Here is a 21,380-nt window from a genome sequence, read left to right on the forward strand (position 1 = left end):
TTCTAGTTCTCCATGTTACCAGATTGATGCACATTGCATATCACACATTTGTTATTAACATATGTAGTGTAGTTGCTATATTTGTGAAGAAGTACTGAGAGACCAGGGTCGCACTGCATGGGGGATATAACATATGCCTGCATTGCAAATATGTGACATATTGTTAGATAGGACCTTCCGTTTATGTTTCCACGTGTAGTTTCATATCATGAAGAGTAAATGGACATTATACAACGACCCCCCCATTAAATATTCAAAAACGTGCACGCTGATTGGTCAGCGTGCACATTGTAAATCAGAGTTATAGTAAGGGAAAAAGGTCCGGTCGCCCGGACTTTTTCCATTACTATAACTCTTTTTTCACACTGTTTCACTATGTTAAATGAGTTTAACATAGCGAGACAGCTTTAAAAAAAGCAACGGAGATTCTCTGTTGCTTTTTTTAAAGCTGTCTCACTATGTTAAACCCATTTAACATAGCTTAAGTTTGTAAAAGCAACGGAGATCTTGCTTTCTCCGTTGCTTTTTTCAAAACTGTCTCGCTAGGTTAAATGGGTTTAACATACCGAGACAGCTTTAAAAAAAAGCAACGGAGATTCTCCATTGCTTTTTTTAAAGCTGTCTCGCTATGTTAAACCCATTTAACATAGCAAAAACAGTTTGTAAAAAGCAACAGAAATCTTGCTTTCTCCGTTGCTTTTGCCCATAGTTCTGATGTACTGCGTAGGCATATGCATGCACAGTACATCAGAACTGCTGCAGAATACCAGACAGCTGCGGAAGGGCAGCAAGGAGGCATTATACAATGCCATTGTTTAAGAAAAGTAATTATTTTTTTTCTTAAATAATGTCATTGTATAATAGCAATAACCCACTTCTGGGTGTGGGTAATGCTGGATTTACCCATGGTTGGCTTTGTTTGGCCACTCGGACTTCGCCCTCGTGACCAAACCACGCCAACCATGGGTAAATCCAGCATGACCCACACCCAGGTGTGGGTTATTGCTATAGTAAACACCACTAATACATGTTAATATTTACTTTGCATAGTGCAACAGCAAGCAGCGGGTTTGATAAGCAAAGTGCTTGCACATGCAAGATGCACATTTTCATTACTTTCCCTGTTTGTGCATAGTTAAGCAGTGTGCAAACATTTCCCTGTTTGTGCATAGTTAAGCAGTGTGCAAACATGAGGCTCATTGCTAATATTCTGAGTTAGTATTGAGTGCATGAAACACATCTGCTGCTTTGCTGAGTCTATGGCAGCAGGTGTAAATGCATTGACACATTTCTTTTTGAGACCAGATGATACTGGGTTGGAATCCAGGTGTATCTAACACTTTTAAATAAACAATGATAATGCAATGACATTATTTTTATAGTACATTCAGCATGTGTTACTGAGTGCTGATGTAGCGCAGCAGGGTTAAGTGGCATTGTACAGAGATAACTGCAGCACTGCAGAGCTGCTCAATGCCACTTAGCAATGGTGCATGATGCCAATCTCTGTACAAATATAGAAGCCAAAAAGTGAAGGGATCCATTGCTTTTTTTGGTACTTATGGTGTGTTGTGTGTGATTCTATTTTTTGACCAGATTATAGGTGTTAAAATGAGTTAGATAGGAAAGTGGTGAAATGGGGAGCAAGCAGGGGGAAGAACAAAGGGAAAGCAATACAGGAATATGCAGGAGGGAGGTAGGAAAGAACCATAGCTATCCATTTCTTCAACAGTGTAAACTGAAAATATGTGCAGAATATTAGATGAATTTGGACTGTCACCTCCAGAAACAGGGGTGACAACAACATAATCATGTTGTGTAGCCAACTCAAGTGTGTCAAGAAACATGTGTGTGTGAAACAGAAAGCTATGTATGGGAAGATATTTTTTTGCGGGACAAGTGCTCATTTTTTTTTAATTCAGTAACAGAAGAATATTGGGTAAGGGATGTTGGTATTTCCGGGTCAGGTAAGTTTGGTAGGTGAGGAAGCAAAGTTAAACAAACTAGATAAGACAAGACACAGGGACAGTGAGGGGAGGGGACAACCCAGAGTAATACCCATCAAACATGGAGACAGTGAGAAAATAGTCCTCACCTACTGGACTGTCATAATTGTCCCCTTATTCTTCTGGCAGCTGGAGTGCTTGACATCTCCTCCTATGTACCATAAGGGAGACCAGCCTCTCCATACAGTGTAGGCATACACCAATGGTGCAGTGCACAACCCTTTGCACCAACCCTGGCATCTCCTGTATGGTGATGAAATCCCCACCTCTGCCACTACTCCAGAGGGTACCACAGCACCTGTTGTCATGGCAGTACTACCTAATGATGCAGATAGTACAGGAGCAGCAAAGCCAGTGCTGCCAGGTTGGATCCCAGACATGCTGGACATTGGTGCTGGAGCTGGTGGAGCAGGGGAGGACTGATCCACTGGGGCTGGACTACCTCGCTGTGCTGTGAAGTATTTAGTCATTTTACAGATGGATGACATGGAGACATTTTGACAACACATACCAGAAAATCAAAAAAAAAAGCAATAAGGGTTAAGGTGAGAGAAAAAAAGAGAGAAAATTAATACCATCATATGTGACATATAATGCATTAACACAATTATGCAACTATTTTATCTGAAGTACTACATTTAAATATATGTCGTAAAAACTTCACACTATAACTACAGATTGCTGAAAGTAATCCTTGAAATGTACATATATTGCACATATGCTTAGCCCAATTATACAGATTACAGTTAACAGCAAGGTATTTATGGCACTTGTACAGAGTTTAACTTTATGCAATATTACTAAAGAAATGCAATACTGTTAGTTAGTTATGGTATTTGAACTCACTACCTCTGACTACAGTCTTATATGTGACTCCTAAAGTTGGTCTGTGCTACAGACTAATGTATACATATTTGCTTTTTACAGTTAGGATATTCATGCTCAGTTTGCTACAACTGTATAAAAGCCCAAAATCTGTCTTTAGCTTTTAAAGCAACAATAATACTTTTCTTGTGTTGTATATACCACTCGCTTCCCTCATTCTCTCCTTTCGATCAGCATAAGCCTAGTGATTAAACTGTATTTATTTGGCATTAGCTGTAGAAAGAACAGAAAAGAACAGAAGAGCATTATGCATACCAGTCTTGCCTATATTTAGCTTTCTATGTATTACAAATACTCTCTTATTATTATAGTTACACAGCTGTGGAATGTCAGCAGTTTGAAATTCAGTCAACCACTGGTTGACAGTATCTCTCTTGGGCATCTGTAGGTCACTGAAATGATGCCTACATTGTTTTCCAGTGTGTGGGATGCCAGTGGCACTGGATACAGCCTGAGCCAAACTACTCCAAGCCTCAGACTTGTACTGGAAGCCGGAAAAATCCCCTTACAAAAGCCTTTGGCTGTGGAGCTTTACCAGGAGTCCAAAAAATATCCTGGACTCCTGAACACCCCACCTCTGTGCCTTCAACTGGGCACCTTCCCTTCTAACTCCAGACATATCTAACATAGAACTAGAGCAATGGCAACTAATGATTTCCGGCCAATTCTTATCGTATTTACTGGTAGTGTGCAAACCCGAGCAACAATGCCAACTGCATTAACGCAATGTTAAGTGGAGAGCAGCAGTACCAAGCAGGGAGAAAATAAATATTTGAAATAGGAAGGTTAACCTGACACTTCACCTTAGTCTGAGTGGCGTCTGCTGATGTAGCTTGGAAATATATATTGAAAATTAGGAGGTAACTGTTAGGTGAGTTAAATTTGCAAACATGCACTAGAGGCATAAATGTCATGCTCTGACATATTTGTTTTTGACTTTATACACTGATAACACTGATTTTTAAAGTGTGGGATTCAAACCTAGGCAAAAGGAATAAAACTTTTTTTCCACAGTGGTGATTTTCCATCTTTGCCACAGAAGAAGTGCTGCTCAGACACAGTCAGGAATCATATATAAATACAGCTGGCAGTATGAGGTGTTGCACGTGTATGTCTGTGACCTGGCAAAGTTCTTGTATATAGATCCATTTGTGTATGTGTCTTATTTAATTGTGAAGGCCATCCAAGTCCAGATATCAGAATTATACTTATATAACTATAGTAAACAGTATACCCTCACAAAAACACAATAAGTCTCTTATCCTTCATACATGTAATTCATATCAGCTCCACTATCTAAAGTGTTATAAGTGGCAGTGAATATAATGGAAAATGGAACAACAGTAAAAATGTCTTGAATAGCATGTATTAGAACCCAGGCCCATCTGTATGGCAGCCCTACACTTGCACCTGTTGCCACAAGAATGGTGAAAGAACACTTGTATATTTTTAAGTTCATTGCTATAAACTGGACTGTCACAACAGTAAAGATTGGTTGCATACCCTGTAGTAAAACCTAGGACCATCTCTATTCCAGCCTTACACTTACATCTGCTGCCAACAGAATAGTTACATGACACTTCCACAATTTCCTATTTATTCTTAAGTGCTGTGTGTTAACCACCACACAATGCTGTTTAGCATGTCTGCGCAGTGTCCAGCGGAATTAATAGAATGTATCCGTTTTCAATTATTGACTGTCTGTGTCCTGTCTGCATTTGTTTGATGGTTGCAGGCGTTGGAGAATCTTGCTAACTGGTGCACAATGTTGCTTAGTAGTCTTGTGCAATGGAAAACAAAAATTGCAAAAATGTATCATTTTTGACCTTTAAACTTTTACAGACACCCTGTCTGCAGGTGTTCTGTCTGATTCCTGTGTGGTCCACTAGTCCAGGTTTGCACAGTGCTAAGCATTGCACAAATGAGATAAACACAGCCAAACCTGACATTCATTATGTTTGCACTAAGCTGCTCACTGCACAAACTCTGGTAAAAAAAAGTGGAAAGTAGTAGAAATGAAAAAAGCAATCTATGAAATAAACATTACAAAATGTTTGTTAGCACACATGAAATGTTTTTACAAAGGTCTGGGTTTGAAATCGGACTCCACTGAACCTTCAGCACACCGTATGGAAGCCTTATTCCTCTTTGCCACACAAACAGCTTTGCAGCGGGGAAATAAAATCATTCTGCATATAACCAACTGCAACATCATCCACAGTACATGTATTTCTTTCAGATGTAGTACACTGAGTGATCACATTCACTTATGACTATTTTGTCCCGTTTATTACAGAACTTCTTCAGAATCATACAATACACTGCTCACATCATTTCCTTTTATATCAAGAACAACCCAACATCACTTCCCACAGTAATTAATCCTTAAAGGCATAATAATTGAATAACCAATGCACTTACAAAACATAAGATATAAAATGTACTACAAACTTGTAACAAAACTTTAAAACATAACACACAAGTGTTTCATCTTTATGTAAAAAATTGACATAATTCAAATGACTTTTAACCAAAACTTTGTCATTAATGCCAGGTGTAATGTCAGCTCTTAAAAAATCTGCCATTTCAAATCTATCTTCTCTAAAAAAATTATTAAATGAACCCACAAATGTATCTGTGTTAACTTTTTCTACTATAAAAAAGTGAACTTTCTAAAGTTTTCACAGCTCAGAGAATGCTTTGCTAATGCGTTATTTATATCTTTTTCTTAAAAGCAAGCAGGTGTTCCCTAACTCTATCTTTCAACTTTCTAATAGTCTTTCCTATATAGACATTTTCACAATTGGAATGCACTGCAAGATATACTAAACCCTCACTCTGGCAGTCAAACCTACATCTGGCTGTTAAAGTATATTTTAAATGCTTAAAATGATGACTCCGTACACCATATACCTACATTGATTGCAATTTGTGCAAGCAAAAGTACCTAACCGAGTAATTACTCGGTCATGATCTTCACACTTATGTCCACCTTCCAAAATCTCTTTTAAATTTTTTTTTTTTATTTATAAAATTTGGTTGAGTCCCTATAACTTTACTCAGTTCCTCATTACCTAAAATAATTTTCCAATTTTGTTGTACAATTCTTCTAATATTAGGTCCATCAACACTCATAGGTACTGGAAATGCATATTTAAATTCCTCATTCTGCATCATGTTCTGACTAAGATTCTTTTTCTGAAATCCAGCTGTATGAATGGGAGGGTACTTCTCATCCCTATGATTCCCCACATATTGAATCACATCATTAAGAATTCCAGCAGAATAACCCCTACAAAGAAAAAGCTGTTTAAGGGCTTCAACTTCCACTTTATACTGTTGGTCATCACTGACCATTCTACTGAGTCGGATTACTTGACCTTTAAATACATTAATGTTCATATATCTGGGGTGGAAACTTTCAAAGTGTAAATAATTGTTGGTGAAAGTTTTTTTCCTGTAAACATTACTCCTAAATGTCCTCTTATTTACATCCATCCCTACTTCTACATCTAAAAACTGAACTGTGGTGCCTATATTGCCAATCGTAAATTCAAGCCAAGAGACTGTTTGATTAATCTGCCTAAAAACTCATCAAACTGTTCACTATTACCTGCCCACACGAAGAATAAATTGTCAATATAACGTCTATAGTACCTTACATATTTAAATAAATCCATCTTCTCTAAAAATGCAATTTCCCACCAACACATCAATTTGTGGGTTCATACATGAAGTGTATCTAGGATAATCTAAGAGATTTTGTAACACAATAAAATGCCTAACATCTTCTAAAATATTTCTGAGCAGTAATAAAATAAATCTAATCACTTTAGAGTTATTAAATGCTATTACAGCTAGTAATCCTAACCCCTCACCCTTCACATATCTTCTTTACTAACATTACATAGCCCACACTCAACAACCTTTTGTAAAATATCCTATCATAACACTTTAAAAGGGTCACAAAGCAAGACGTTAAAGAGCTCCTAAGCACAGTGCTCTCAGTATCATCTATATTTCCATATTATTCATGCTATGATATTCAATTCAGGAAAAAGAGGTATTGTGTAGACCTTTAGCACACATTGTAACCTGTCACCACCTACAAAAGTGGCCCCACAAACTCTTAACCATGAACTAATAACTTCCCCAACACAAAAGGTTTCATCTTCAAAGTCTGCCAGTGACTGTTGGCCAACACTTAATACTGACTCTCCTGGCAGCAATCTTATTAAAAAAAAAAAAAAAAAAAAAACTTGTCTATACCCAAACACTATATATCTACAGACATCTGAAAATCTGACAGGTAAACAACATGGGTTCAGATTTAAATACAGTGCTTCAACAGCTATTTAGTGCCTAACAAATGAAGTATATTGTAATATAATAAAAGGACAGTTTACAGGAGTTATCTTTGCAGACATGAGTCGAAAGTTTGAGACAATCAATCACAGAATCCTGCTACAAAAAAAACTAAAATGTTGTCTCAAATGAAGTCTGTTACTAGTTTCAGACCACCTGAGTAGCAGGGCATTTGCTGTTGTTTCTAATAACTTGAAAAATTGATGGTATATCTTCCAGAAGCATTCCTTGGGGGTCAGTGCTAGGTCCCTTAATATTCTGTCTGTTTATAAACAGTCCACCTAGAACTTACCAAATTTAAAGTGTGCACTGCATGTAGATTATATTGTTCTTACCAAAGATATTTGGTACTCAAATAAAATATGCATTTTTCTACAAAATGATTTAGATCTACTATTGAATTATGCTATGGCTAGACAAATTTAAAAAAAACACAGGTATGCTTCTAGCCATATCCCAAAAACGTGTCCTGACTCAACCATTAATCTTGAAAGGCCCATTAGGCAAAATCTTTCTTTAGTCTACCAACAGAGGAACTTAGATTTAACATTAGACCACAAGTTGACTTTCCTTCCCCCACAAGAGAGTTCTGACCCAATTAAAAGTCGTTTACAAAGTATCCCACTTACAAGGTATGCTAGGCAACCTACACCCATTAATGAACTCCTACTAAGGCTGAAGTACTCCTCTCCAATTATTTCCTGATTTTCCTCACAAAACTCAACAATTCACGAGAAGACAAAAAAATAAAAAAACAAAACTTCATTTATTTCAGTCCCAGCTCACTATACCACTATACAGCTATAGCAAAATAAGACCAACTGGCTACAGACTTCAGTCTGAGCTAACTTCCTTTTGAATGCAATGACATTAAAACTAATACACATCAATTGCTGATTTACAGCACCCGTTCCCTTTATCCTATCAGCAGCCAAGATGGCCTTCTCAAAAATTGCTCAAGTAACATGGAAAAATCAGTCTGAAGCAATTAGGAAGGCAAACACTTCAGCTAAATTCAGATAACTCTTTAAAATACCTGGTGGAGAAAATAGATGTACATGTGATGGCAAGCCTGAATTAAAAAGTAAAGATCATACAAATAATGATAGTAATGCTGTATACTTGAAATTATTCTTCTGTAAGGAAAATAACATTGCAAATATAAGAACAGACAAAACGTTGCAAAAAAGGGTCACAGTGAATATATTAATAACACTATTTAAATTGTTGTTGGAATGAAAAATTAACACTATGTTTTTTATCTACACTGTGTATTTTTGTGGTATATACTCTGTTTACCTTTGTTAAAGTGTTTACCATCTTGAGAATTATGCTTTGTGTATGCTGATTGCTATATGCAATAACATCTTCTTAACTATTTTATTTTATTTGAATTTGCATATTGGAATAGGGCAGCGATCTCAATGGACCTTTTTCAGACCTAGCCCGGAAGGTAAAAAAAAAAAAAAACAGGGGTTAAATAATGCACAGTACAAGGCATTCTATATGTGAGGCAGTAGCTAGATATACGGTGAGTAATACAAACCAAAATAGTTGTTGTTTCACAAGTAAAACATTGGCTGTCAACTATGATTAATACCTATATACCCAAAGTATATAGCTATTAAAATGTCTGAGCCATTAAGATCGAAGTTTTACCCAAAAAGGATTCTTGAACTAGTGCACCTACCCAGTTAAATGTAAAATAAAAATAAATAAATCTATGTGCTAAACATGGCATTCTCCCTTCCCAGAGTGGATATGCTCGCTACAAAATGATGCCTGTACTGATGCTGTATACACATGGTTGTTTTCCCCTTCTATATAATTTCTGTGCTATATAGCTTCCTTTTAGATGACATCTTCTGATATTTTCTTTAGAACTTTGCCTGTCTGGCTGTCACATCACATCAACTGTGAGATTTTCAGAATTTTGACTGTTATTGCAAGATGTTTGTAGCTCTTAGTTTTGTCCTTCCTGACATGGTCATAAACATTTAGAGTGCTCCAGAGTGGCATCTCTTACTCTGTACTGTTATTTAGAGATACCTTTTTTCCTTTCATCGGAACTCATAAACCTGCAGAACCTTTAAGAACTCTTTGTTTTTTTACTATGCACTGTTAAGAGTGCAACAAAGGCTTAAACAACTCACATTATGATAGTAGATGATAGTACCAGAGTGATCAAATACAAGCCCCTGCAGCTGATTCCTACCCCCATACCTCTCAACCTCTTAGAGCAAGAAAACAAAGCCATAAATAATGGGGAGACAAAGGCCAAAATAGGGACCAGGGGTAGTGTTCAGTCCCCCCCCCACACACACACACACATAGCCTCCAGTCTTCCCCTATGTTTCCTCCCATCTTGGGGTCCCCACACCATGCACATTACTTTTTTCTTCCTTTTTTCACATTTTATTTTACTCTTCAACTTTTTCAGTAAGCCGTAACTTTCTATATGCTCTGAACTGCATTTTATAGCTTATTTTCTTTTTACACAACCTTTTCATCAATGATGACTTGAACAGAAATTAAGATTAAGGTGAGGAAAGCGAGTGAATACAATGATTACAGTAATGTATTTTAATTTGTTCCTCCTAGACAGTATACGGCCCCTACACAAAGGTATAATAACCTTTGTACACCTCTGATGTCTGCGAGAAAAAACAATGATCACACTGTCCTCAGCCCCAACACAAGCTATAATGACCTCCTGTGCACACCTCTAAGGTTTGACTGTGATGAAAATTAAAGAAGTGATAACAACACAATCTCCAGCCCCCCACCCCAACCCCATATAACCTACAGCAGCATTCTATAAACACACATATCTGAGCAGGGCTGGTTTTAGAATGGGTACATTTGAGAGCAGAGGTCATTATCAGCTTTATCCTAACAGGGTGTGAAGATAGGTGAAGGCTGCCAGCCTAGCTAGATAGCATTTTTGTAGATAATTCTGTCATTTGTAAATATTAATGTAAGCCACAGTCTTGTTCTATTAAATGTGAAAAGACTGTATTAGATGTTGAACTGAAAAAAATGTAACAACAGTGCACTCTGTTGTAATAAAGCTGATAAGTCAAGCATTGTGAAATTCTTTGATCTAAAACTCAGAGTTGAGATGTCTAGATGGAGGCATTCTGCCTATTGTTTTGAGGCCAGAGTTAATAGCTAGAATTTTCATGTATAATTTCTTTTATTGCTCTGGCTTCCTGGCCAGCTGCAAGATCAAAAGGGCTATGAACCTCTGAATTTCTGTTAGCCTGGGAACCAGAGAGAAATGATGTAATCTGAAATGAATAAGTGGTACTGTGTTATCAATTTAAGGACTGAAAGAATGAGAGCATTTAGCATTTGTCTTGAGAACATCCAACTCACTAGCACTGCCTGTGTTCTATATGTAAGCTTATTTTAGAACTGTGTTTTCTCTTAGATATAGCTAGGAAATAGGAATATTAGATTAGTCTTTTTTCTGTATTGATGTCATAACTTTTCTACTGTATTATTTTAAGTATTTATCTGTGATCTCTGAACTCTATCTAGCACTGTGCAGTAAGAAGTGTTGTCTTGCGTTTTTATTATTTATTATTACATATTTTTAAACCTTTCAACTGTGGCTGTTTTCTGTAGAGTTAATTTAAGCTCTAGAGTACATTGCATGTATTTATTGATACTGGCCAAGCCAATCCAATAAGCCTTGACTGTTCAGTTGCACTTACCATTTGGATAATAATATTGCACAGTAATAATTGGACACCCTTTGGTTAAGGGCCTTTTTAGTAGCTGATAAATATTAGTGGGTGGTGTCAAGTGGTACTACCATATAGTCTGGGTAAAAGGGGCACAGCTGGAGAACCTGCGCCAGCCTTCCCAAGGAGTCTCTGTGTGTTTGTATATAACTCATATCTCAAAGTATGTGTGTCAGCTACTTGGGCAGAGACACGAAGCACTGGTTGGACAGAGAGGGTGCTGGAGGTTTTAGCTTGTCCACTAGGCTGAGATCTGGACCCCTATAGCTGTGCCAGTGGGGAGTCTTATTGGGGATCTGGAGAGAATGTGAGAAACCAGCCCCAAACTCACTGTGATCTCTGTGTGCTCTTAAGGGAAATTGTACTTTACTGTGTGCGTATTTGTTATCCTTCCCTATGTGGATGCCCCTCACTGGTGTTAGTGGTGAGGATTGAGACTCCTTGACTGCTGGGCCAGTGGACAGGCATCACCTATTAATTGTTTGGCAGTGGTGGGATATCCATACCACATATTAATTGGTTGACAAATACTAATTGGCTTGTAGTGGTGTGGGTAGACTGAATTCCTGTATCTTGTGCACAGTAATCACTAAAGGTGTTTTTGTACTCTAAATCAGCCACACAGTGAATACTTAGAGTTCAGATCACAATTGTTTTATTTCTTTTGTTAGCTTAGTTAGTCAGGGAGAGGAGGCAGCATGTCAGCAGAGGAGTACGGAAAGTTGACAAGGAGCCAGCTGTCTGAGATATGCCAGGCTAGGGGACTGGCGCATGGAAACCTGACTAAGGCAGACATGATTGCAGCTTTGGCCACAGCTACATCAGAAAACAGCAACCAGGAGGACGATCAGACTGGCAGTGGAGATGTACCACACTCAGAGAATAGACAGCTCAACCTTTCTGCAGAGGACTTAAAAATCCATCTGGAGCTAAAGAGACTTGAGTTGGAGGCCAGGAGTTTGGAAACAGAAGCAGCTGAGAGACTGAGGCATCTAGAGAGTAAGGACAATGAGAAACTGCAATGTTTGCAGGCTGAGGAGAATAAGAAACTGCTATGCCTGGAAGCTGAGGAAAAGGAAAGGCAGAGGCAGCACGAGAAGGAGATGCTGACTCTTCACCAGAGTCATGGAAGTAATGTGGAAGGGAGTAACCGGAGCCCAGAAGCACAAAAAGCAGTAAATTTCTTCCACAGTTTACAGAGGGAGATAATTTTGATAGTTTCATTCACATGTTTGAGAGGGTATGTAAACAGTATGATGTTTACCAAAGGCTGTGGGTATGGTTCCTGACCCCCTTACTCCATAGTAAAGCTGTAACTATGTTGTCTAAAATTTCTGATCAGGAATGTTTTGATTCTACTACTGTTAAGAACTGCTTGTTAGAATTTTTTATGCTAACACCTGAAACTTATAGGAAAAAGTTTTGTGAGCATAGACGCAAGGCAGATGAAAGTATGTGTGAATATGTTGCTGAACTGAGCACTTATTTTCATAAGTGGGTGAGTGTATGTCAGGTTACCACTTTTGAAGGGCTGGCAGACATTTTGGTGAGGGAACAACCCCTTAGCACTTTGCCTGAGGACATGAGGATCTGGTTAGCTGATAGACAATGTGTTACTTCAGATGAGTTGGGGAAGAAGGGAGACCTATACCTAGCAATCAGGGAATCCCCTGCACAGGAAAGCGACCCCCCCCCCAGTACTGCTCATGTGTCTAAAGGAACCCATGGTGGGCAGCACAGACTGCCCCACAGAATCTCCCAGTAGCAGGGGAAGCCACTAGTCCAGATACACATCCAGGACCTAGGGTTAAATGTTTTGAATGCAACCAGTGGAGTCATGTGGCATATAGATGTCCATGGAGGCAAGGTGGGGAACAAAAAGTGAGAGAGCCAGTAAGTGGGGAAGACAAAATGCCAATAGTAGGTTGTCTTGAGACAATAGGGGTACCGGACTACCATCCTGCAGATGTCCTGCATGGGAAGGATTTGGATGAGTCAGTACCATGACTTAATGCAGTTACACGTAGTCAGGCTAGGAGACAAGCATGTGGGTCTGGTAGCCTGGGGGAGACCCAGACATACTGCATACTTACAGCCATGACTGGTGAGGTGGTTACTTCAGGGAGGGAGCTACTCTGTAGCAGTGAGACTGCATGTGAGCCACAGCTGCTTGTGGGTATTGATGTTCCCTTGGACAGAGTGACTACAAAGGAAGAGGTGAGTAGTAGTACCCAGGCTGACAGTGAGGCACCACTGTCAGAGGATGCCAGACTTCCTGTGGAAGGGGAGCTGGGAAGGGTTACAAAGAGAGAGTTGAGACAGTCTTAGCTCTCAGACCTTACGTTGCAAGGCCTGAGGCAGGTAGATAGTGAGGGACCTGATTCTCAAGGGAAGGGGGAATCTGTATACTGGGACAAAGGGTTACTGTTTAGAGAGTGGACCCCTGAGGGAGGGCTAAAAGGTGAGAGGGTACAGCAGTTGGTAGTGCCTAGAGCCTACCATCTGGCGCTTCTAGCCATAGCCCATGATATTCCCTTTGCAGGTCATATGGGCATAAAGCGTACAAACAGACGTATTATGCAGAACTTCTATTGGCCTGACATTTCCAGAGATGTAACAGGGTACTGCAGGACCTATGAGCAGTGCCAAAAGGTAGGTAAGGCAGGAGACAAGGTGAGAGCTCCTTTGATGCCTTTGCCTGTGATTGAGGAGCCATTTCAGAGGATAGCTATGGATATTGTGGGACATCTGAGTACCCCAAGTTCCACAGGGAAAAAGTATATCCTAGTAGTAGTGGATTATGCTACAAGATACCCTGAGGCAGTGGCTTTGTCCTCCATTGAGGCAGAAAAGGTGGCAGATGCTTTGTTAGAGATTTTCAGCAGGGTAGGTTTCCCAAAATAAATACTGATGGACAGAGGTGCCAATTTCATGTCAGACCTGCTGGCTTGTCTGTGGAAGTACTGTGGGGTGAAGCACCTGAAGATCACCCCCAGACTAATGGTCTTGTTGAAAAGTTAAACTCTACAATCAAGTCCATGGTACAGGCATTTGCAGACCAGTTTAAGAGGGCATTTTTATTGATACTTAGAATAATAATGTATATGTCCTAGCATTGTTTGATGTGTGCACAGATAAAAATCAGTGATATTTTTTAGACACACACAAGCATAAGCCATAACAATACCAGTTTTGTACTTATTTCAGCAAATAGCAGTACATTGCAATACTGGTACTACCACACCAGATCAGTGACTGCTGTTTAGCATCATCAAATAACAGCAGGGATAAGTCACTTTTATTTACCTCACTGAGGAGTAAAGCATACCTGTCACCCTCCCTGATTTCAAAGATTTTGCTCATAATTTTGCTCTGTTCATCGTAAAAAGTTTGATTTACTGATAAATCATTCAGGATTATTAGATGGTCTATAAATCCAGACAGAGTTTATACTTATTGTTCAAAAATGCATGTTGATGCAAAAGGTATTATTCTATTAACTTTTTAAGTGAATTAGAGTAATATTTAAGACGCGTTTCTGATTTTGAGCCTTTATTCTCCTGTTATTTATGGCACTGGCTGAATTCTTCAGCAAAGAAGTTGAGAGTTGTAGTATCTGGTGTTCTGCCAGTATTTATACAATTTACAGAAGGAGGAAAACCATCCTTGAAAATTGGTAGCATCAGTGCTTCTTAAAATCCAAGGTTTGCACTGAGATCAGTCACTCTGGGCTGTTGATCTCTCTCTTACCTTGCTCATGTACATTGCTAGCTTTACCCTATTACGGCCATATCACAGCCCTGTTCAGGTTAAAGAGTATAATCAGGAAGTACATTTTTTCTCTCCACTTTTTTTCCCTAACCAGAAACAGATTTTGTGGGGCTCCCCATACAGTCAATGATGACCCCCCCCCCCAACAGCCAAAGGTATTGCAGGTACCGTACCTAAAGATGGCTATGTTAGTTAGTGGAGAGAACATCCACCAGCACGGTTTAACTAAGCTAGGGGCATCGTCAGTGGTAAAATAGTTAATGGAATTGTGAAGCATGTTACTAGATAAAACACTGTTAATATAACCAGAGATATCTTTGAATTTTAAAGGCAATATAAATGAGTTATTACCAGCTGGTTTATTAAGTATACACGGTTGCTGTATTAGCTTTTGTTTATTTGACAGATTTTACAAAATATCAAAATAAGATAACTTGCTGTGGTTGGGGGGCCCCAGAGACAGCAGGGTTCGCTGTTGCCTAAAGCCGGCTATGATAGGGACACTTTTTAAATATTGGTCTAACAAACTTAGAAAGTAGATATAATAACAGGTTTTGCATTAGCATTAAGTTTCTGAAGGATGTGAAGACTGAAACTGAAATGTCTGCAATTATTTTCTGACTTCAATCCAGAATGATTTGCCAGGAAACCACATTTTTTTTGAGAAACAAAAGTATGAGGAAAAATCTGGACATTCTGCACAAATGTGGAGAGTTGAGAGGTATAACCCGCCGCCAAAAAATAAATACATGATTTAAGCATTGTTTTGTAGTTGATAAAAAGGGCTTAGTACAATGGTGTCAAAAAATGTCAATGAAGATAAATTACAGGGTCACTAGAAAAAATATCAATCTGTCCATAGATTGCGAAAGTAAGCAGCAATTCTAAGGTTTGACACTGTGAATCATTTGGGGCAGCGGCTGCATATACATTAATGATGTACAGACAGTGAAAATAGCATACACTTAAGAATACTGATCATTTACTTCCACGGTCATACCTCTCAACTGTCCACATTTTCACAGAATGTCCATACTTTTGCTTCAAATTTTCGGTCTGTTCCTTCCTAATAAAAATTGTGTTTTTTTTTTCTGGCAAATCACTGGAATAATCTAAGGAATTAAATCAGTAATAATGACATACATTTGAGTTTCAGACTTCATATCCTTTAGAAAATGCGTTTTAACATAAACCCTGTGCACTTTCTATGTGTATAAGAGCACTATAAATCTATCCCTGTTTGGGGCCTCTAAATTTCTTAGGCTAACAGGTTGAAAGGTATGAGACCTTCCTCTGTATTACAAAGAAAAGTGAAATTTTACTTCGCGGACGTTCTTGTGGTATTGTTCTTCACTAGCAAAACTTATGAAACAAGCCATCCAGTGAGTTAAAAGGCAATTTAAAAAATGTACTGATTTTGCTTTCACGTCCTCGACTTTCCTTTTCGAAATACAATTCCCAGGAAGCAACGGACATCTGACGATAGACTACCCGGCCGGGAAGCGATTTGTTGTTTCCTTTTTCCGGCCAGTTTCTGCGGAGTAGCTGAGGAAATGGAGTCCTGGGAGTAAGGAAAAAGAATACGTGTCCTTTACTGTTAACAGCGGCGAGAAACAATGGTGCTAATAAAGAAATAGTGAGTTTTGGCTGTTCTTACTAAGATGTAGTGCTGAACGACTTGGTGCTGAGTCCCCGTTTGGGTAGTGAGCTATACAAAATGGGGAGTCCACAGAATAGTACAGGCCATGTACTAGTCATAGTTACTTTGCACAGTATTATTTATGTGTTCTTGGAGTGTAGCGGTAGTGGCGGGGTGGCTCGTGAGCGAGACAGTGATTGGGTTCAGGTAATTGACTATTAAAAAGGAACTCTGAATATTCATAAGGCGCTGTCTTCAAATTAATTAAGTTGGGGGGGGGGTTAATGGCTATAGTAAGGTGTGAAACAGATGGGAGTGCGTGTAACGTCATGCTGTGAGACTGTGCAGTTAGTACTGATTGCTTGCTAGTAGTAGTATCCATACGATTAATCCCTCATAAAACTCGTGACTTTTGGAGAAAAAGTGGTGAAGTGCCCTTGATAAATAGTGACAATATTTAAAATATAGATTTTTACTTGAGAAATATATGTTCTCATTCTTTTCTTTCATGGTTTCAGGTTAGTAGTAGTAGTGTTGTAAAAGCGTCCCTGATTATTTTTGGATTTGACCCTGATTGGTTGAGGGCTGTGATAGTATCCATGGTCTGATGTCTTTTGGAATGTACCTCACAAGACATCTGCAGCAGCTGGAAAGGCCACAGAAGTACCTCACAAAGAGGATTACTGGCCTCAAACAAATACCCTACACTGACCACCTCAAAAAACTCTAGCTTTACTCCGTAGCATATCGCCTACTCCGAGGTGATCTCTGCCTAACATATAAAGCTATGTCAAACCCAGAGCTGTTGGACATGCTACACCAAAAGAAATCCCAATCCCTACGAGCTACACGCTCCAGGGACCTAAACCTTGTCACCACAATAAACAGGACATGCTGGAGGGATAGATTCCTGTCCCAGAGACTTCCCATACTCTGGAACAGGTTACCCATCTATGTCAAGCAAAGTTCTTCATTAGCACTCTTCAAGAAATATCTTGATGAGTGGATGGGAAATAGGAAATACTCCCCGGGGATCACTTCTGTGGCTCTGCTCAACAGGGGCACAGGAAAATAACTTACTTGGGTGGCGTAAGCCAGGGAACCTTGTTAGCTAGTCTAGTACCTACCTATGCTTTTTTTTTTGTTTTGTTTTTTTTTGAGGGGGGTCCCATCTCCCATTTCCTTGGATGGGATAAAAAAGTGCATGCTGTAAACATTGGTGGGTAATTAAGTTTTAAGGTATTAACTACATTGTAAGTAATTTAGGTATAGGCATGTCTAGTGACTGAAGTGTGCCCTTTTTTTAAATACAAACCTTGTGTTACAGTGGTTAATGACTGTAACAATCAGGGCTGAGGTTTATAGTGGGTTTTACACCCAGTGGCCAGGCAGGTTTGTGGGACCAGATTCAGTCTAGGTGCCAGTAAGTCCTATTATTATCCTGAAATAGGCAGGTTTGTGGGACCAGATTCAGTCTAGGTGCCAGTAAGTCCTATTATTATCCTGAAATACAGTCTGTTTCCACAAGCACAGACCCGAAGCACTGACACTCAAAAGGTTGAAATAAAATCACTCTCCTTTATTAAAATCCAATTGTTAAGCGCTTTCATCTAAAACATTTACACTACATTGGAATCAATTATTTGATTGGTGACAAAATGTATTTAAACCTAATGATATTGTAAGGCGTTGTTCTGAAGAAGTCTAAGTGTTTTAGATGAAAGCGCTTAACAATTGGGTTTTAATAAAGGAGAGTGATTTTATTTCAACCTTTTGAGTGTCAGTGCTTCGGGTCTGTGCTTGTGGAAACAGACTGTATTTTTGGTTACGCTGTTGACTGGTTCCAGCTTTATTGTCTTTTCTATTATTATCTTTTCTATTATTATCCTGCACAGGGTCCTGATTTGTTGCTTTTATCTATAAACTTTTCACCTTGTGCTGAACTGATGTAGTAGAAGGCTAATTGTCACGTAACCTACAAAGCATTCAAATTACTGCGTATTTCTTTTCTTTGAAGTCTAAGTGCAGTATTTTAGACACTGATAAAATTAAACAATGTCATTGCCTTATCTTTTCTCCAAGTGCAAGGTTTGGATGTTAAAATGTTAGTTGTGCTTTTAAGTGTGTCTACTGTCTCCCCCCCCTCTATATATGTATACAGTTTTAAGTAGGTCTCAATTTTTACTTGGCCAGTATTGTTTCTGTGATCGTGTGAGATCTGTGAATATGTTTGTCATTATATATGTAAATATTGGACTTTGAAAGATCTTTAAAAATCTGAAAACTCATGGTATTGACTCATAAAATATAGAATAATTCTATTCAACTACAAGTATTGTATATCTCCGACCCCCAACTGCAAAACTCAGATCAAGTGATATTTTGGTAGTGATACTGTTAGAGAAAGGGTTTTTATTGATGGTTAGGGTCAGTACACATAAGTAAGCTGGTGTTGAAGGGGGGCCCCCTTCTTCACCTTACTCTTATACAATTACCCTAGCTCTACACATTATGTTGCTAAAAACCCTTTTCCTAACAGTACCACTACACTAGAAAAAAGAAAACAGAGCTTGCACTAACACCAAACCTGCAAAATGGTAAACCTCTAACCTTACCTAACCCTAACCTGTAAACGCGCGCACATGTACACCACTAACAGTACCACTACACTAGAAAAAAGAAAACCGAGCTTGCACCAACACCACACCTGCAAAATGGTAAACCTCTACCCTAACCTGTAAATGTGCGCATGTACACCAACCACTGTAATGTCTTTAGTCAAGTATTCATTTTCCTGTGCACAATTTCTTACAAATATTATTTAAAAAAAAACGGAATATTCAGTCAAATGTACTTTCAATACTGTGCTTTTTTTTAAACCCCCCCCCCCAAAAAAAATTTCAATCAAATGTGCTTTTGATATTATGAGCTGTAACTGTGTGTGTGGCTTGTTGGTTTTGAGTAATTTATCACTGTCAAGTGCTAATAAAGGACTTGGGTATGCTGCTCAATTTTCTCTTGCTAATAATAGTTGGTACTAGTAGCTAGAGTACTGTAAATTTGGTGCAACTCTTGAGTATTAGTGGCAAGTCATTGGAAAAGAGAAAATTAAGTAGAAACTTGGGCTTTTGGGGTTAACTTTTGGTTGGAAGTAAGATTTGCTTGCAATTGCCTAGCATCCAATTAGTTTTACTGCATTCTTGTTAATTATTCCCCAATTTATATATTGCAGAGATTGTGTGAGGTGTTCAGGTTAAGTGCTTTCAGGTTAAGTGCTTTGTTAAAAGGTAGGCAGAGTTGCTGGATAGTGATGATTGTAGGACTTCCCTTCTGCACACGTTTACTAGATGCCATCAAGTTTTTGTCAGGCTACTGAGAATAGAGTAGGGGCTGTCTTTTTTCAGAACTGAGCTGTAAGTGTGCTCTGTGGTCATGTGGACAGTTCTGTAGGTAATGATTACTATAGCAAGCTCCTTCTTGAGTGGTTTGGATGTTGTAGGCCAACATAACAACCCTCAGTTTGCAATCTTCTGCAAACTTTGTTAGCCATTAGTTTTGCTTATCTGCTTGGATGTAAGAAAAGTAAATGCTTCCATCACTGAGCCCAGAGAGACACTTCTGTTCATTTTTATAGATTTTGATGAGGCTGCAGTTGCAGCTCATATTTTGTGGGTTCTGTTTTTCAGCCACTTTGCTGTCCATTTTGCCACATATAGTTAGATTTTTTTTTTTAAAGCATTTTATCCTTTTGTTCATAGGTTCATATTGGAGTGCTAGGCTAGCTATCCTTGTGGGCCATTTTAAGCCTACCCTGTTTCCTTTTTTGTTTTTAAAATAACCTATCCCATTTGGTTATAGATTGACCTTACCCATGCCATGGTCAGTAATTATATACTACTCTGAATGAGAGTAACTGAGATCATACCCTAGATAATTTTATGGGACCCATGTGTGGAATGTAGCATTTAGGAGCTGCATCTGTCTTGGGGTAAATTTTCTGTTTCCCATGCATAGATCTGAGTTGCACTTGAAAAGGGACAGGGATGAACTTATGTTTTATGTGGACGGGGTGTCTGTTCTGTAGCAATGGTATCCTCTGAAGTATACCAGTCTCTCCAAGCCATTTTGTTGATGTTGCAGAAAAGGTTTAGATCTCTAGACAGAGCATTTCTGATGCCATTTGGCATGTTGATGTGCAGTAATTCCATTGGTAATGGGTCAGCGGATGTATTTTATGCCAGACACAGGTAACACCTTAGCAGTCTGTAGGATACCGAGTACAGTGACAGGGATGTGAGTCAGTCCATGTAGGTTATGCTGTTTATGCCTTGTATCATTTTAGTAAGACATCTCTGTGGGCATTCTAGTTGCATGTTTCTGGATAGATATATGCCAATGGGGGCATTATATTTAGTGATTGATCTAATGAGGGCTGAGTAAGGTGGATAATAGACAAATGTTGGTCAAAAGTTAGGTCACTGTCCAATTAAGTTCCCAAATCCTGGACAGCTAGGTCAGCTGTTAAAAGCATATTGTCGTTGTGGTAGTTCCATGTGATAACTTCCCAAAGGATACAGTAGTGCATTTTTTGGCATTTAGTTTCAGATCATGGCTGTCATTTGGGGATTCACTGATTACTCCTAACTTGCAGTCATGTGCAAACTTAGTCAGCTGGAGTCTTTTGATATTGGGTTTTACTTCAAAAAAAGTAGATGTCAAACAGGAGATGTCCCAGCACAGAACCCTGGGGGACTCGACTGGTCTCTGTGGAGGTAACTTTCTCTGACTTTTTATTTTCTGTGTCCTGTCTGTGAGCCAGTTGGTAATCCAGCAGGTGATGTATACGGGCAGTTGGTAATCCAGCAGGTGATATATACGGGTTTATTCTCCGTGAAAAGTTTTTGTACTATGCCTGACTGGGGAAATGTGCCAGAAGCTTTGGCCAGGTTGAGGTATATGGTATGT

At 38.9% G+C, this 21,380-nt stretch overlaps 1 protein-coding gene across 1 annotated transcript in view; it reads right to left on the reverse strand.

The window, feature by feature from the left end:
- The window catches only part of LOC122813994, a 256,454-nt gene extending 239,931 nt beyond the window's left edge, over positions 1 to 16,523 (reverse strand). The window contains exons 1-2 of the mRNA XM_044086568.1: positions 16,434 to 16,523; positions 16,189 to 16,337 (exon numbers count right to left, since the gene is read on the reverse strand). Coding sequence (XP_043942503.1) covers positions 16,189 to 16,252 — 64 coding nt within the window. The 5' untranslated portion in view covers positions 16,253 to 16,337; positions 16,434 to 16,523. The remainder of the gene's footprint in view (positions 1 to 16,188; positions 16,338 to 16,433) is intronic.
- Between the last annotated feature and the right edge of the window lie 4,857 nt (positions 16,524 to 21,380).

Source organism: Protopterus annectens, chromosome 10.part0, assembly GCF_019279795.1.
Source record: "Protopterus annectens isolate FY-2018-M chromosome 10.part0, PAN1.0, whole genome shotgun sequence".
NCBI classification, from domain to species: Eukaryota; Metazoa; Chordata; order Ceratodontiformes; family Protopteridae; genus Protopterus; species Protopterus annectens.